Source organism: Podarcis erhardii, assembly GCF_964252035.2.
Source record: "Podarcis erhardii genome assembly, chromosome: 8".
Lineage (NCBI taxonomy): Eukaryota > Metazoa > Chordata > Lepidosauria > Squamata > Lacertidae > Podarcis > Podarcis erhardii.
Genome location: NC_138499.1, coordinates 69,249,050 through 69,268,323, shown reverse-complemented (window position 1 = coordinate 69,268,323; position 19,274 = coordinate 69,249,050). Strand labels below are relative to the sequence as shown.

The 19,274-nt window shown below is 43.4% G+C and overlaps 1 protein-coding gene across 4 annotated transcripts in view; it reads right to left on the bottom strand.

Annotated features, from left to right (window-relative positions):
• Positions 1-19,274, bottom strand: part of PIGN (phosphatidylinositol glycan anchor biosynthesis class N) — a 336,158-nt gene that overhangs the window by 74,238 nt on the left and 242,646 nt on the right. For 2 of the 4 annotated variants that reach the window (XM_081872989.1, XM_081872992.1), the window contains exons 2-6: positions 10,904-11,149; positions 10,228-10,349; positions 6,238-6,336; positions 939-1,045; positions 47-171 (exon numbers count right to left, since the gene is read on the bottom strand). In XM_081872989.1, the coding sequence (XP_081729115.1) occupies positions 47-171; positions 939-1,045; positions 6,238-6,336; positions 10,228-10,349; positions 10,904-11,149 (699 nt within the window). Of the gene's footprint in view, positions 1-46; positions 172-938; positions 1,046-6,237; positions 6,337-10,227; positions 10,350-10,903; positions 11,150-18,325; positions 18,877-19,274 lie in introns of those variants that run through there. The other 2 variants (XM_081872990.1, XM_081872991.1) reach the window with 2 other exon arrangements.

Genomic DNA, 19,274 nt, shown 5'->3' with positions numbered 1-19,274 from the left:
GACGGGATCTGCTATATTTTAAAATGCAGATATTAATGCACTGTACCTCGAATGAGGCCGATGAACATGCCCGTTTGTGTCTATCCCCAATAAGTGCAGGAAAAAAACAACTTTCCGCTCGTGCAGTTTAGAAAGCAATGTTTCGTTGTTTCTGGCAGAGCGGAAGAAATCCTAGATAAGAAAAGACAGTTATAAATTATCCTGAGAGCAAGCAGATATCCAGACTTCTAAAATTTCACATTTTTGTTTGATACCACCAGCATGTACACAGGAAATTGAATTCTGCAGCAGTCCTAGTCCCCCGGATCCTTGCTGCTGGAAAGCGTCAGAGCAAGGTGGAGATGTCTGATAGCAAAGACAGAGAGGTCAAAACCAGCACCTTAAATCTGACCCTGTACTCCACCGGGAACCAGTGCAGCTGGAAAAGCACTGGGTGAATATGCTCCCATGGCAGAGACCCCGTGAGGAGCCTCGCTACAGCATTGTGCACCCGCTGGAGTTTCTGGGACAGCTTCAAGGGCGTAGAGCAAATTACAGTAGTCAAGCCTGGGGGTGACCGTCGCATGGATCACTGTGGCCAGGTCAGGGCGGGAAAGGTAAGGGACCAACTGCTTGACGCGGCGAAGGAGGAAAAATGTTGCCTCGGCTGTTGTTGTAACCTGCACCTCCATGGAATGGAGATGCTCAAAGATGCTCGCTGCTGTGGCACAGGAAAAATGGCGGGTGCCACGGCAGCAAGCAGCACTAACAGACTGGCTCCGGGCTGCTGAGGCTGCTGCTGCCACGTTTCCCGGGGACAGATTTGCAAATCTGGGGACATTCCGGGGACGCAATTTGTCCGGGAACAGATTTGCAAATCTGGGAACTGTCCCCGGGAACCGGGGACGTCTGGTAACCCTAAACTAGTTACGGTAAGCAAAACAAAGATGTTCATTCACCTTAACATGGTCAAAAACCCACGTGTCTAGCAAGCTGGCATCTTCTGTTCCAAAGTCCTCTTTTTCAGCTTCATAGCAATGAGTGTAAACATGATCCCCAGTTGCACCTTCGAGGGGAAAAAAAGTAAAGGACCGCTCAGCTTAAATGTAGGAAGGTTGCTGTTGTTTTTGTAAACATAAAACAATTAACCATATGAAGCGTGTGGGTGGTATTTTACTCTTAAGGAAGCCAGAAATGCACATGGTATCAGGGTTCAGATGGCAGCCGGCCGAGAAGCAGACAAACACACACTTCTGCTGAGGAGCTTCCGTTACTGATAGTTGGCAGTAGAACTCAGCTCTTATATAAGAATCGGTGGAATCCAAAAGGTCAGACTTCAATAGGGTGTTGTCATTTTTCAGCGGACATTCCATCCAAACTTATTGATCCTGAGTTACGGGTCAACGAGGTTTCAGAATTCCAATCGGAATCTGGCGAGTGGTTAGAAGGTTCTGACTGGAGGAAACAAAAGGGCAAGCTCTGTACTGTTTAAGAGTCTGTTGGACAGTCTTTGGAAGAGTGTGGAGAGATCAATCAAGGAACTAAAGAAGAGGCAAGAAACAAGCCTGGAGAGAATGACTGTAGCCAAGAGCAGTCGCAGACAGGGGTCTTTGTGGGAGCAGACAGATGATGGACAGACAGAGGACAGAAGAGGAAGAAGCAAACACCCCAAGGCTAAAATCTCTGAAGGCAGAAGCTCAGAAGGTCTGCAAGGGGAGAGGGAGACTTCAGCAGTAGTCCTGCAGGACAGTTAAAGCCAGTAGCTGGCAGTTAACCTGAAGAAACAGTCTCTGTGCAAGAAAAAAAGTCTTAAAAATGCTTGTTAGCATAACTGTATGGAAGAGAACCTGCACAGAGAGAGAACTTCAGATGCAGACCTTGAAACAGTGGAGCAAAAACCATTTGACTTGGATCCAAGATTCCGCAATACAAGGACAAGGGTAACTTGAGTAATGGTTTGGTACAGGGGTGGGGCAGAGAACAATTATATTTAATAATAATGATGATGATTTATTTATACCCTGCCCATCTGGCTGGGTTTCCCCAGCCACTTTGGGCGGCTCCCAACAAAATACAGTGGTGCCCCGCAAGACGAATGCCTCGCAAGACGGAAAACTCGCTAGACGAAAGAGTTTTCCGTTTTGGAGGTGCTTCGCAAAACGAATTTCCTATGGGCTTGCTTCGCAAGACGAAAATGTCTTGTGAGTTCCTGCGGGGGTTTTTTCCTCCCCCCCCCCTTTTTCTAAACCGCTAAGCCGCTTATCTGCTTATCCGATAAGCCGGTAAGCCGCTAAAAGCCACTAAAAGGCTAATAGCGCTAATCCGCTAAGCCGTCAATGGGCTTGCTTCGCAAGACGAAAAAGACTCGCGGAACGGATTCTTTTCGTCTTGCGAGGCACCACTGTATCAAACATCAAACATTAAAAAACTTCCATAAACAGGGTTGCCTTCAGATGTCTTCTAAAAGTCAAGTAGTTGTTTATTTCCTTGACATCTGCTGGGAGGGCATTCCACAGGGCGGGTACCACTACTGAGAAGGACCTCTGCCTGGTTCCCTGTAACCTCACTTTTCGCAGTGAGGGAACTGCCAGAAGGCCCTCGGAGCTGGACCTCAGTGTCTGGGCCGAACAACACCTCCTTTAAAGCGACAGTGATGTCATTAAAGAGATTGAAAATCCTTAAAACATTCAGCCAGTCCTGATTTGGGTAGTTATAATTTTAACAACATATTCCGACATTATTATTTTTTTCTTCTCACTTGCATAAAATTCCTCATCACCTCTTGCCTACCCGGTGAGTACTTAAATAGAAGAATACTTTAAATGTTACTTTGCTTGGCATTCATAGAATGGTAAAGGTAAAGATAAAAGGAGCCTGACCATTAGGTCCAGTCATGACCGACTCTGGGGTTGCGGCGCTCATCTCACTTTATTGGCTGAGATAGCCGGTGTACAGCTTCCAGGTCATGTGGCCAGCATGACTAAGCTGCTTCTGGCGAACCAGAGCAACGCACGGAAACGCCATTTACCTTCCTGCCGGAGCGCTACCTATTTATCTACTTGCACTTTGATGTGCTTTCGAACTGCTAGGTTGGCAGGAGCTGGGACCGAGAAACGAGAGCTCACCCCGTCGCGAGGATTCGAACTGCCGACCTTCTGATCGGCAAGTCCTAGGCTCTGTGGTTTAACCTGCGTCTTATTTTAAGCGGCGAAGAGTCTGATGACATTCTGGTGTTCTAACACAACTACAGCCACCCTTTTCTTTTTTTAAAAAAAAAGATAGAAACAAGAAGCAATTTGGCATAGATGCTGGAGAAACGGCTCGCTATTGGTTCAGATCTTCATGTGTGGAAGGTGACCCTGGGCGGACTCTCAATGTCTAGTGTATGTCAATGCTTGCAAAAACCCCTATCCAGGCAGAAAAGAGCAACCACACAAACATGGTCCCTTTCCAAGCAGCTGGACTGTGGGTTGAGCAATATGGTGACCACTTTGGGGGATTGCTTTAGGATGGAATTACTCCCAAGAGACTGTGATCTACTCCCAGAATAAAAAAACTGGCAGTCATCTACACATTGTCATTGGAGGGAAGAGGAGTGTGCGTGGGGTGGGTGGATTGCCCAGAGTTGTTGAGCTACACGATAAGGATCCCGTGATCTACCAGGATCAGCCAGGGATCTACCGGTAGATCATGATCTACTGGTTGGACATCCCTGTGATATACCATACCCTGATTTTCCACACCAATAAGCCAATTAACCCACCCAAGCCAACGGCAACTATGTACAGTGTAGAACTAAAGAAATGTGACTCTAGAAAACGTGAAAACCACGGCTAGAGCGAACCAATTGAACAGGAAGGCTGCAATCCCTTGTCATATCCTTCCCAATTTCCTGCTGAAAGAAAATATATACTCCGAGGAGAATGAGCTGAGCACAGAAAATACAAGATGCGTAACAGAGGATATGAAGAGAAGGGGGAAGTTTCAATTGCTGAAAATGACAAGATTCAGTAAAACTCGAACTAATGCCATATTTTAAATCCCTTCTGTCAGTTCTAAAATGGCATCGGGGAAGACGCACTGAGGTTTATCACATTATTCTGGTTCATGGATTTCAGATGTAGGCAAAGCAGCACATATTTTCTTCTCCCCTGGGTTCTTCTGCATCATTTACACAGCTCAAGGATTCGCCATTGGCCACTCCCATCTCCTACCAGTTACTTACTATTCCTACTCTTAGGTCTCCACGGCACAGAGACTGCCCTTCTGGAAGCCAGAGTGATGACATTCCCATTCAGATGCTTCTTTAATTAGCTGGCATGCACTGTTTTGCAAAATGGAACATTTCAAGGAAACAGATACACTCTGTTTCTAAGCCCCAAGAGAAACACAAATATTGAGAGCAAGGGCTCATCAAAACGCAAGGAGAATTATTTCCCAGGCTCAATGTTCAACAAGAACCAGGGGGAACAGGGGAAGAGGAGGGGGGAAAGAGACATAGCTGTTAGAAGTTCAGACTGCAATATGTTATAGCCATAAGATGGTAATTTAAAAAGCTCTTTGCAGACTAACTAGGTCAGATTGTGTCCAGTACATAAGATCACAAAGTGCACCATGGACAAAGAATTAATGGCTACGCTCCTTCTGAAAACACTAAATCCAGTTACTGAAGCCATATTTCTTTTGTTCAAGAGGCCAAAGAGCAAGCATCACAAAAACCATTTAACTTGGATCCAAGATTCCACAATACAAGCAGAAGGCAATGGTGCCCTCCTATGAATAAGCAGAAATTTCCATCTCTTCCATCCCTTCCCCAAAAAAACTGCTCTGGAATGTCCACCAACCTTGTGAAGCCAGAATTTCAGAGCTGTAAAGAAGCAGGAATCCCTAGCCGGAATTAAGATTGCCGGAAGAAATATCAACAACCTCAGATATGCAGATGACACAACCTGGATGGCAGAAAGTGAGGAGGAATTAAAGAACCTTTTATTGTGGGTGAAAGAGGAGAGCGCAAAATATGGTCTGAAGCTCAACATAAAAAAAACGAAGATCATGGCCACTGGGCCCATCACCTCCTGGCAAATAGAAGGGGAAGAAATGGAGGCAGTGAGAGATTTTACTTTCTTGGGTTCCATGATCACTGCAGATGGTGACAGCAGCCACGAAATTAAAAGACGCCTGCTTCTTGGGAGAAAAGCAATGACAAACCTAGACAGCATCTTAAAAAGTGGAGACATCACCTTGCCAACAAAGGCACGTATAGTAAAAGCTATGGTTTTCCCAGTAATGATGTATGGAAGTGAGAGCTGGACCATAAAGAAGGCTGATCACCGAAGAATTGATGCTTTTGAATTATGGTGCTGGAGGAGACTCTTGAGGGTCCCATGGACTGCAAGAAGATCAAACCTCTCCATTCTGAAGGAAATCAGCCCTGAGTGCTCACTGGAAGGACAGATCCTGAAGCTGAGGCTCCAGTACTTTGGCCACCTCATGAGAAGAGAAGGCTCCCTGGAAAAGACCCTGATGTTGGGAAAGATGGAGGGCACAAGGAGAAGGGGACGACAGAGGAAGAGATGGTTGGATAGTGTTCTCAAAGCTACCAGCATGAGTTTGACCAAACTGCTGGAGGCAGTGGAAGACAGGAGTGCCTGGCGTGCTCTGGTCCATGGGGTCACGAAGAGTCGGACACGACTAAACAACAACAACAAAAGAAGCAGGGTGCAGTAAATGGTCAACCCTTCTGCTCAAGTGGCAGTGCCATCTGCTCACACAAGATCTCTTGATCTTTGTATATTAGGGTGCATTAAAAAAAACAACAGCACCCTGGTCTAGATAACATTACATCTACCTATTTTTAGACAGATACACAAACATATGCAGACAACATATGTAGATTTATTGCAGGCATCCGCAACCTGCGGCCCGCCAGATGTTTTGGCCTACAACTCCCATGGTCCCTAGCTAACAGGACCAGTGGTCAGGGATGATGGGAATTGTAGTCCAAAACATCTGAAAGGCCAAAGTTTGGGGATGCCTGATTTATTGGAACATCAGCAAGAAACCACAGTACATTTTGAAGAACAGAAGCTCTTCATTTGAAACATGTTTGTGACCCTGTGCGGTGTTGCCACCAACCAAAGCGTGATTTCCAAATCACCCCACAAAGAATTGCAAAGCACTTACTTTGGATATTGCACTTTGTAGTAAAACTTTTGATACTTTGTAAATGATGCCTTGCTAAGACTAAAACATGCTTACCTTTAGCAAACATGGGCAGAATATCTGGACTTCCCCAGCTCCACGTGTATGTACTTTCATTGAAAACGGAATCAAACTCCACTGGGTTTTCTTTCCATCCTGTTAGGGAGACAATTGTTACTGTAGTAAGGGCGATAACATGAGTTTGGATACACTGTTGAATGGAATTAAAGGTAGCATGCACATTCTGAATGAACACCAGCACTTTTAATGAGCACTCAAACACATCTGTTTCACCAGGTGAGAACATCATGGGAAACGACAACCTCAGAGATACACGGAATAAAAATTGGAGTGAAAGAATATAAATTGAAAGAATATGCTGACGATCTTATGTTGTCTTTGGAGGATCCAAAAGAGAGTGTTTGCTAAGGTGTTAGATTTGTTAGAAGAATTTGGAAAATTATCTGGTTTTAAATTAAATAGAACAAAAACTAAAATGATGATTAAAAATGTGAAAGAGGAGGTAAAAAACCATCTGGAATCTCAAACTAGTATTAAAGTAACGAAGAAAGTAAAATACCTTGGAATTTGGTTAACGATGAAGAATATAAATTTGATGGAAGACAATTACATAACCACATGGAAAGAAATAAGGAAGGACTTAGATACTTGGAATAGAATAAAACTTTCTTGGTCGGGCAGAATGGCGGCGATTAAAATGAGTTTATTACCGAAACTGTTATTTCTATTTCAAAACATACCGATAATCAGGGGAACCGCAGTATTCAAAGATTGGCAGAAAACACTCTCTAAATTTATCTGGCAAGGGAAAAGGCCCAGAAACAGATTTAAATTACTCACAGATCAAAGAGATAGGGGAGGATTCGCAGTTCCAAATTTAAGGTTATATTACGAAGCCTCGTGTCTTTGTTGGGTTAAAGATTGGATTGTCATTAAAAATAAAGACCTGTAGATCTAGAAGGATTCGATTTAAGATTTGGTTGGCACGCTTACCTATGGCGCAACAAGGGAAAGGTTCATAAAGGTTTTTCTAATCACATTCTTAGAGGACCACTCCTGGAAGTGTGGGAAAGAAACAAAAAACTATTGGAACAGAAGACCCCTTGGTGGCTATCGCCAATTGATATCCTGACAATAAAGAAAACAAACATCGAAGGAGAAAGATGGACCTATGAAGACTTGCTAGTAAAAACAGAGACCGGTTGGAGGATTAGACCTTATGAAGAAATAAAGAACAAATTGACAGGATGGATCCAATTTCACCAAATTAATTCTATGTGGACTGAAGATAAAAAGAATGGGATAAGTGGGAAAAAATCTAGATTCCAGATTGAAATACTAGAAAATAAAACAAAACTCCTATCGAAAATGTATAGCCTGTTACTTGAATGGGACACCAAGGATGAAGAAGTAAAGGAGGTAATGGTGAGATGGGCAATGGACTTCGGACACAACATAGAGTTTGACAAATGGAAGGCATTATGGAATAAAGGTATGAGATTCTCGGCATGCACAACACTCAGGGAAAATATGTATAAAATGATGTACAGGTGGTACGTAATGCCCGTAAAATTGGAAAAAATATATAAAACTGGTGATAAATTATGCTGGAAGTGCAAGATCAAGGAGGGCGATTTTTATCATATGTGGTGGTTGTGTGAGTCTATCAAAAAATTCTGGGAATCTATTTACAATGAACTAAAAAAAAATCTTCAAATATACCTTTATAAAAAAAACCCGAAGCCTTTCTGCTTGGAATAATTGGAGAGGAAATCAAAAAGGGAAATCAAACACTCTTTCAGTACGCGACAGTGGCTACCAGAACTCTAATAGCGCAGAATTGGAAGACATCAAAAATCCCAACCATAAACGAGTGGCAATATAAATTGTTTGATTATTTAGAATTGGTAAAAATGACACAGAAAATAAGAAATAAAAAAGACATAGAGTTTAACAAAGATTGGAATAAATTGGATTTTAGATTGATCTTTATTACGGCCATTGGCCCGTTACACGACAGTTTCCCATACCAACATATTATACTTAGACCTCCAGATTTAAAATCGCATAAACTTACAAAAGACAAACAGGAACCGAAGCAAAACAAAAACAAGGACGACCATCATACATTACAATAGATTTGTAACCTATACATCGCCCTCTGCTCATAAAATAATCACGGATATCAATGCTGATATCGCTTAAAACATAGATCATGGTTTAAAACAATGGTGATATCACCTAAAACATAGACCATGGTTTAAAGGGGTTATCCGAGCCACACAGGAGACCGTTTCTCTTCTTTAGGGATAGGACACTGATCAAGAATCTGGCAACCATGAGTGATCTTAGGGGGTCATCGTCAATTAGTAGATATTTCAGCTTGGCTTCAATCGTATCATCGGCAATTCCCTTAAGATATTGAGCAATAAACTTGCTCCTAGCTGGTAAGTGAAGAGCACAGTCAAAAATTATGTGATGTAACGATTCCGGTGCCCCACAATTACAATCACATAAGAGCGATATCTGTCCATTGGAGAATCTATTTCTATTTCTCAGCACGTTCGATGGGAAGGTGTTGAATCTTGCCTTTACAAAGGCATATCTATGAGCTGAGGAAGTTAAGGAATTCAAATAGTTTAGGAGCCTTAAGAGGGGTAATAAACCAAAATTTTAGCTGGGACTATGTCCTGCTCTAGTAATTTGGATGGGGAGATTCCCATTGCCGTGATTGATTGGAATAAATTTATGACATATATGGAAACAGAGGTAAAAAATCTAAAAATCACAGTAGGTGCGACGTAACACCTGTGATGTAAAGAGTTTTCTGAGGAAAAGAAACTGCAGATAAAAAATCATATAATATATTCTGAAACCGAGATGAAGGGAAGTCAGTTGGTGTTGTGTGTTATTTAGTAAATGTAAGCTAATTTGTATCTTAAAAAAAAAAGGAAACGACAATTGGCTTCAGCATTCCAACACATAACACAGTCAGAAAAATACGCAAACATACAGACATTGCATCTTACAGTATACATGCAACCTGTCCAAAACAGAAGTTGCATGAGTAGATTTTCATGTATGAAGCAGTTCCTAAGAGCGCAGGATATGTCCAAAGCGGTTTATGTCAACATATTCCACAAATAACTGGAGTACCACTGTTACCCACTTAAATACCATTGTAAATCTCACAGAAAGTCCAATGCGCCAAGTACTTTGCATCTTGCTTCCCAATGAAATACTTTAAACAGCAAACCAAATTTTGTTTGCCTTTTCTCAGACCCTGAAGACTAAACTCCGCTCATTCCCAAATACCTATGCAAAACTGATAATGGTTAAAAGTTGCAATCCTATACACAAGGAATAAGTCCCCAATGGGATTACCTTCTCAGTAGACAGGCATGAATGTTGTCACTGTTCATTGTTTCAGGTAGCCAATGAACCTTGAAAACTAGCCTTCAAAATGATACTAATTACAGTTCAGCCTAGGCAAATAGTGCGGACAAAAGCTTCCATAACTTTCTCGCACCACGTAGAAAACGGAAGAATAACAGATATATGCCAACTGTCTACTATGCCAAAACAAAGTTTGAGTGACCATAACGCTAATCAGAGACCTGGTAACAAAGTACAAATCTCACTCTCACATTTGAGACTTTCAAATTTACAGAGCTTGGGGGTATAGGCCTGGATCCAAAAATAAGATAACTCAGGAAAGTCCATAGAATGAAAGACTGACACACCCACCCACCAAAAATCATTTCCAAAGGGTCAGAGGACATCTTACACAGTATGGGCTATAGTAAGGGGTATGCTGAAAGAATTGGCCCAAATTGGGAGGACCTCTGACCCCATACCCTACAACACACATTGGTCAGGAGACACTACCAATCCTCCACTGATACTTTTTGGTACAAGTTAATTTACCTTATGATACAAGTTATTATAATTTTATAGTTAGTGGCCAAATATTCTAAAGCTCAGCCTGTTCATCCAAACAAAATATTTTATGGATAATCAGCCTACCTCTTGCAACAGCACTGACATCTTCATAAAATCCAGCTATGAGAGCGACATGGCCAGGTCTTGACTCTGTTGGAACGTGAGTATGAGATACTCCCCAGCTGCCTTTGGTTAACATGATATTCCTGGAAATAAGACACAGTGGTAACGCATGCAGTTTTTAAAAACCAAATCCATGCCTGTAAGGCTCAAAAGGAAAAAGAACAAACAGTGGTCCCACTGCTTAGTTTAAGGAATGAACTTCCACACATTCAACAATCACCATTTCTAAAACTATAAGATTCTATCGCTTTTCCTAGAGAAAAACTCTAATTAAATGTTACACGGATTTTTACAGTTTCACAATACAAATCACAATGTGCCCGGCGTTGGGGAGGTTATCACATCCTTCACTGATCCCTTAAAAAGTTGGGATTAAGATAAAATAGGGGTGGGGAAAAATCTTACAAGGAAGTAACTGGCGCTATTTAAAATATTTAAAATAAGAACGACTACTGGATAACCAAGTATATGAAGTGTCTTATTGGTCAAGTCACATTTTTAAATGGCAGAAATAACCTTTTCTAGTTGCAAAATTCGGGCGCAGCAGTGCAAAATCCGTGTCCCATAGCTAATGAGATTTTTTTAAAAAATAATAATCTCGAAGGATTAGGGGAGTATCATAACAAGAGGAACATACCTAAGGTAAGGAGCATTAGAAATGCCATGGTCATCCACTTCATAAAGCGAATCTGCACGCAGACCATCGGCAACAAAAAGTACTAAGCGCTGCGCAGGTGGTGGCAAGGGAGTCTGATGGGGAGTCATGCCGTGGACCAGAGGAGAGGTGAAGTAAATGTCAAAAATAGAAATCAGGAACACACAATGTACCAGGAGACCAGTCGCTACAAAGATCTGCATATTCATGGTGATGGGTTGTCCAGCACTAAAAGAGCAAAACAGTTACAGGTGAGGCAAGCGATAGTTTGCTGCATTCAAAGTCTGCATCTGATTCTACGTTTTGTGCATTCTTCAGTTTCATAGATAAGATTTCTTTTTCAAAAAATCAATTGATTGTTTAATTGATCTTTTCGCCCCACTCTTCTCCAAGCTCAGGGCTGGGGTGATGCCAGGCAAGGTGCTCTCAACTTGTACTCCCCAGGGGGCCCTCCCAAAATGAGTTTACCGGTGTTGGCAGCATAGACAGTGGTGGGGACAAACACTCAGCCCAGAGCTATAAAGTAAACTGCTGGGCAAAGGGGCTGCAGCCTCTATCTTCATTTGCCCAGAATGTCTCTGGATCCTGACATCGCTGGATGCAGAGATATTCTGGGAATATGAAGATAATGATGGTTGCATCTGTTTTCCTTCTGCCTGGCATTAGTTACAGAAGGCTCTGAAGTCTGGCATGTGCCCCACTGTGACAGGTGGTGACATCAAGCCTGTCAAAGCTTCATAACTCAGATCTGTTATCTTTAGACTATCTTTGGCTTGTTTCTCAATGGTCTAGTTTTGGGGTGATGCAAAGTCGAGAGAAATGCCATAGCCTGCTGACCTAGCAGCTCAAAAGCACGCCAGTGCAAGTAGATAAATAGGTACTGCTGTGGCAGGAAGGTAAACGGTGTTTCCGTAAGCTCTGGTTTCTGTCACGGTGTTCTGTTGCACCAGAAGCGGTTTAGCCATGCTGGCCGCATAACCCGGAAAGCTGTCTGTAGACAAATGCCAGCTCCCTTGGCCTGAAAGCGAGATGAGCGCCGCAACCCCATATTTGCATTTGACTGGACTTAACCGTCCAGGGGTCCTTTACCTTTTTTTACCTCTCTTTATGTTCTAGAGAGAGTCATAGCCACTACATTGTTATGCGAGAAATGTATTCAGTAAGGCTGGTGTGGAACTTAACCCCATCTGCAAGCAAATCAGCCACATCAACCTTGGGTCAGAGCTGGGTGGAGGCACCCAAGCTGTATATACCCAGTTAATCTCTCTCAAATCACCAGTCCAAGATCCATCGGCTGCATTTCCTGCAAGATATGAATGAGCTCATACACTCCCCCAGCCTCACTTCCTCCTGCATGGCTGGAAACAGGGATTGGGAAGCTTTCACTTTCTCTTTTGGTTAACAACAGCTTGCTATGTCATCCGAATACAGAACTGTGGTTCGCAATAACTATGATTAATCTAAACAAGCCCAGCTTCAGAAATCGCAATTGAAACTAACCAAACTTAACATTGCGACTACTGCAGGTGGCTTGTTTAAGCTAACTCTCGTTAACATTAGCCATACAGTGGTACCTCGGGTTAAGTACTTAATTCGTTCCGGAGGTCCGTACTTAACCTGAAACTGTTCTTAACCTGAAGCACCACTTTAGCTAATGGGGCCTCCCGCTGCTGCCATGCCGCCGCCGCTCAATTTCTGTTCTCATCCTGAAGCAAAGTTCTTAACCCGAGGTACTATTTCTGGGTTAGCGGAGTCTGTAACCTGAAGCGTCTGTAACCTTATGCGTCTGTAACCCGAGGCACCACTGTAGTTTGCTGGGTTCGGACAACATGGCAGGACACAGTTAAACAGAAGCACAGTGAGAAGCTTCTGAATTCCTCCCAGCTGCATAAGAAGGCAGAAAGATAGAATGTGCAAGCATAGGAAAAGAGAAGGCTCATTCACATGTGAACGTCAGTGGGATGTTTGAATGCAGCCAGTGGACTTGAATCCCCATTGTACATACCACCATTCCTTGCAAAATATTTAACTTAAGAGCGAGAGAAAGAGAGAGAGAGAGAGAGAGAGAGAGAGAGAGAGAGAGATAGCAACAGAGCAAAGAAAGTTGTATGAAGAAGACACTTCTACCCGGGCAATTCTATTACTCCCTGACAGGAGTACTTCTTTCTTCTATTTCTTTCATTTATATAGGCCAGGCATGTCCAAAGTCCGTTTCGGGGGCCTAATCCGGCCTGCTGATTGGTTTAATCCGGCCCCTGTGGCAGTTTATAGGTAAGATCCTTTTAAAAACTCAATAACTTCAATCCTAAATAAAGGTCAACAACTTTGGTTGGCCCCCGTGGCCCTTCACTTCATCAAATCTGGCCCTCTTTGAAAAAAGTTTGGACACCACTGCTTATAGGCCAATCTATTGCCTAAGAAGATTTGTGCCTGCTATAGAACCTATAGTCCTTTGCTGAATCAGGTCCTCCAAGATGAATGGAAATGTCAACATAATGAGGCAAAATGCAGACCTATTTCCCCCCAAAGCCACCATATCCAACACTGCCGCTCTTTGAACATTTAAAACTCACAATACTTGGGATGCTGAGATTGTCTTTTATTTTTAAAAAATAGAGAAAAAAAACTAAATATAAATATTTATGAAATATGCAACCATTTGTTTCCTATTCCTATTTATGCTTTCAATATTCGGAGAAACATATACAAAGTGTTATTTAGCTGACTATGTTATGCTGGTGTACAAGTATATTTAAAAGCGTCAAGGAATGGCAGTAAAAATACTTTAGTCATTTCTTTCAAAAGGAGCGTGCTCCAGTGAGCATTATATGCCTGTTGTATATAATTTAAGAGAATCTAATGAAAATGCGTTTTCAGTAAGCATGTGTCATGGCACGTGTATTACAAAGGGGTATGATTAGCAGCTATTCTTTCAGCTGACAGGATTTTTTTAAATAAAAAATGTATTCTGTAGTATTTAATTTAGACTGTCAGAGAGATATGAAAACAATTCATCCATAAATAAATTGAAAACAGGAATAGTTTTATGGAAAACTATCAAGTTGACACAACCATACTGTTCAGCACTAAGGACGCCCCTGTATGTTAACCAAGTTTTGAGCTAGAATAATACTTTCATTTACTTTCTTTCATCATCATATACAGATCATTTCAACAACATTAAAATTCTGTACCACTGCTACTTCCCCCACTCCCCGCAATGTTCTAGGCATAATCATGTGGTCTTCCCCCCCCCCCCCGCCTTTGATTAGGTAAACGAGCATGAACAAATTTGCATGATCCAAATAATCTGTCGTATAATGCAGTTTATAAGACATAATTTCCATAGGCTTTCCCATTTAAATGTGTTTTGGTAACTTGTTCATCTGTTTAAAATTACCATACAGTCAAGATTTTTAATGAGCATTTTGTACATTACAATAACAAATGTCATCTGCTTTAAGATGTAAATGTGGCTCAGCAATGCAGAAGCAAACCTAAGGCAAGAAGCTCCCCTCCCCGCCCCCCCGAGAATTGAACGTTTTATTGTCAAGTTAATTCTCTGCACCAGCAATCCCTATGCAAAATCTTGAAGGGATAAATATGATTATCTGCTGTCCTGGCTTGCAGGTCACAAAGCGTCTTAAGACTCTTTTTAACTTCCTGCTACACTTCTTAGATGGCAGGGTGGGATATTCAACTCCGCCTCTGAGGCACCCCTGATAACAGGGCATAGCAAGGCCTGGAAGTTATTCTCATTAGCACAACTCTGAATTCAGCTAAGACTGAAACAATATCTGGCTGAAAAGGTCCATAAAGCCGCAGATTAAAAAGGAATATCGAACACTAACCATGAATGGACCTTCTAGGTTAGGACAGGGATGTTACAGGTTGTATGGCTGGGACACGCCAAAGGCAGAGCTAAGAAATTTGAAAGATTTTCTATTCTTTTCCTCTAGTTTTGCTTTCTGTTGCATCCATGGCCAAGCATAAAGGCACCACCTCCACACACACGAAAACAAGATGAAACTGGATGACTGTGTTCCTCTGAGGAGAGAATGTTGTGTGGCACTTATCTCCCAATGGAACCATCAGCTAAGGGACATAAGATCTAATTGGTAGTGTGGAGGGCTGAGGACCAAGTGGCCTTGCAAACATCTGCAATATATGTGTTTGTGGACAGGGTAAAGTGGGCTGTGATATGCTGGAGAGTGGGCAGGTGCTATGCTTCCTAGGCCTGGGCAATGCATGCCTTAATCCACCAGCTGACAAAGGAAGAGGCTGCCTTTCCTAGAGAAGTGGGAGAAGACGACACAAGGATGGAGTCAAAGAGGCCAAGAATCTCTGTTCTGACAGGATAGTCTTTCAGAGCCCTGTGTATGACTAGGCTGTGCCAGAGTTGTCCCACGAATGCAGAGATCTGGGGCAAAAAAAAGACTGAAGGTCCCGTTACTGAGCCCTATGGAGAATTTACTTTAGGGACGAAGGAAGTGTTAGCACAAAAACACCACCCCGTCCTTGTGGAAAGTGCAAAGATTTGTAGTTATGGGAGTACTGAACCTTGCTGTCCCCTCTGTTTTGCATGAGAGTGTGAGTTCAAGAATCCTTGGTGTTGCAACACGGAAGACTGCCACTGCTTGCCTCTACAGAGTGTTAGGCCTAAGCCCTTGGTGAAGGCTCTGTTGTAGGATACAAAGATCCTTGACTCTGGCCTTCTAATGGTTTCCACATGGTCTCGGAGATTAAGATGGTTGAGGCTTTCCTAGGGTGCTGATCACAGTAGGTGAGGTGCCAAGCTTGGTGAGGTGCGTGGCTAGGTAGAGACAGGTGGCGTTGGGATGAACACCAAGACCTTGGTGAAGCTGGTCTTTTTTTTTATGAGGGAGAAACCCAAGTGGAATTGCTGCTAGACGCAGGATCTCAAGTAACCACTTCTGCACATGCCTTCCCATAACTTTATGATGGGAGATTTAACTGCTGAGGACAATAATCGTACAGTTAAGATAATATACTCACCAGACCAAATGAAGAGAGTTGCTTTGAAACTCAGCCCACAGTCATTGCTTGTTTTCTTCCATCTGCCCTAGTCCAGATCATACAAAGGGGGAAAATGAGCTTGGGGTGGAGCTCTCCATGTTTTTCCTTGTGGGGGAGCTCACGTAATGTGGTGGTGGTGGAGGAGGAAAGGGGGTGTTTGGGCAGGTGAGTGAAAAATAAATCTATTTCCAATTTAAGTGACTTCCAGATGCCTTGACCCACCTGAATATCCCTTAACTTATTTCTACCAACAGTCTCCTTCATAGAATACAAACAGTGCAGAAAACACTGCCGTGTGCACTGAAAACCACTAGGGGATGCAGTTGCTAAGAAATTGCTTTCTAAAAAATTAGCATCCAACATTTAGGTAGTCCAAACATTACTATTTCAAGCTTTCTATTAATTGCCTAAAACCTTAGACTCTACCCTATAGTGTAGTTGGGGAAGGGCCATAGTTCAGTGGTAGAGCAACTGCCTTGCATGTAGAAGTTCCCAAGTTCAATCCCACAGTGGCATCTGCAGCTCTGGCTGGGAATGTTTCCCGTCTGAAAGCCTGGATAGCTGCTGCCAGTCTGTGCGGACAATGCTAGGCCAGATGGATCAATGGTCTCAGTTAGTATAAAGCTGTTTCCTGTGTTAGAGCATGCTGCTAATGATGCCAAGGTCATGGGCCAAGAGGTCTTCGATTCCTGCATTGCAGGGGGTTGGACCAGAGATCCTCAGAGTCCCTTCCAACTCTACAATTCTGTGATTCTGTGTTCCATGATCTGTGAGTTCTGTTCCCCTTAAAGCTCTTATTTATTTGGTTATTTTGCTTTGAAGTATATATAAGACTACTCTGAGGTTTTTATTATTATTATTATTATTATTTATTGGATTTATATACTGCCCTATACCCAGAGGTCTTGGGGCGGTTCACAGATCAAAGGGCAGTTCACAGAACAATATGAGGTTTTGATCCTTAAAGTCCGCTGGCAGCCACTGCAGCTAAAAAAACCCTGTTCTTTGAACAAAGCTTTTGTTAACAGGAGTGCTTAATATCTTATTGTGTTTTTATATTTTGCTAGAGTTTTTATATTTTGCCCCAGAGAGGCTGGGGCAACCCAGTCAGATGGGTGGCATATAAGTAAATTATTATTATTATTATTATTATTATTATTATTCTGCCAGGACACAAAATGGCAGCCCTGATGTATTCAAAGCTGCGGGGTGGGTGCGCCAAGTTCTGGGCCCTCCAGAGTAGTCTTATATATACTTCAGACCCCCTCATGCGGCAGATCTAAACCAGAGGTGGATTTAGGAGAGTGCAATCTTTCCATGCCCTGCTCTGATTCACCAGAAGCTGCTTAGTCATGCTGGCCACATGACCCGGAAGCTGTATGCCGGCTCCCTCGGCCAATAAAGCGAGATGAGCGCCACAACCCCAGAGTCGGTCACGACTGGACCTAATGGTCAGGGGTCACTTTACCTTTAATCAGTTCAGTAGCACTTGGCCCAGAACCTCAGGGATGCCACAACCATGATGCAGAATAGAACTAACTTACAGATAGGTAGCCGTGTTGGTCTGCCATGGTCAAAACAAAATAAAAAAATTCCTTCCAGTAGCACCTTAAAGACCAACTGAGTTAGTTCTAGGTATGAGCTTTCGTGTGCATGCACACTTCTTCAGATACAACTTAGTTGGTCTTTAAGGTGCTACTGGAAGGAATTTTTTGTTTTGCAGAATGGAAAGTGAGAGGTAGGGGGGATACTGAATTTTGGGGCCCCACAGGGCGCCACTGACCCCAAGGTCTGCTACTGTCTAAACACTCTTCCCTCCCCCAACCAGTGGCTAGCAATGGTGAGGATGACAAGCACTGGGGAGCAAGCAGAAGAAGCAGAAAAGGGGAGAAAATGGAGGGCAAAGAACTGAGTGGAGGTCCCGAGAAAGGAGATAAAGTATTCATGGGCTCCAAGAAGACAGAGGCGAAGGTGGGAGAGGGTGGGCGAGTAGGGAACCACCAAACTCGCACAAAACACATTCCAGAAAGGCTACAGATGAGAACCAGTTTTTCTCAGAGGGGATAAAGGATCCCAATCCCCCAGCCCCCAACAGCAGGCAGTGATGGGAGAGAGGACCCTGCCCGGATCCTTCGTTTGGCAAGAGGCGTCATCCCCCATCAGCAACATCTGGCAAACAGCCTTTCATGAGATGTCAGGGGGGAGTCTGAGGAATCAGTGGGTTTCCTGGGTGGGGAGGTGGGGAGATGCGGAAACGAGGAGAACAAGCCCCATTTACATCCGACCCCCAGCCAAAGCGTGGTCGCCTGCGAGTGGGGTGGGGCGCGGGGTATCGCGCGCAGACACGCGACCTCCTCCACTACTCACACGTTCGGAAGCAGGCGCTTCTGCACCCTTACCAGGCACCCCGGCGCGCGTCAAAGGGCCTCGGGAAAGGCATCGCGAGATCCCCGGGGAAAGGGAGCGAGGAGGAGGAAGAGGGAAAAAGTGTCCTCCCCCGTCAATCATGCATCTTGCATGTTCATGATGCACAGGTAGAGCCCAGTGGGACAGGTGTGCACATCCTGCCCACCGCCTGTGCCTCCAGAGAGAGAAACGTGAAGAGTATAACGCACGTCGACTCTCACAAACCTCGTGCTCGGGTTTTTTGAAATAGCCGTTTTGCACTTTGGGAGAAAGAGTGGTTTGCAACCAAGCTATTGCTCGCTCCCATAACTATGGGGCGGGTTTGAAGTTGACCGCAACCCAGTTTGGTGCAACTGTCAGATCGGAAACCAAAAGGCTTCATATGCACCTGGTTAATTTCCGCACTGGATTTCGGCCAGGAAGGGATAAAACACACCAGCGCTTGTGGTGATGGCTGCAAAAAGTAATTCTAATTAAACCGCCACATTCCCTGTTCCCCCGCTGAATATTAAATTCCTTCCGAGATTCAAACCTCAAGCCAAAGCTTGCGTTTATTTAAATACAAACACGCTGGAATTTTTGTTTTTTTTACCCGTCTCAGTCTCCGCTTCAGCACAGTCCTGACATTTCAGGGCTGTAAAAAAAAAAAAAAGCAGCATTCACCTGCCCGACCTACAATGTAGAAATAATAATAATAATAATGGACTACAATGCATCCCGGCCACCACCGTCACACCGATGCAACACAAGGGGAACAAACACGGTCTCTGCATCCTCGGTTTTTTGTTTGGTTTTTTGCATTGTTTTGAGAAAAAAGGGTATCTACCGCCTGAAATAAGATTGCAGGATGCAATCTCATGTCAGGTAGTCCAGGCAAGCGAGTTAAAACAGATATGATATGAATATGTAT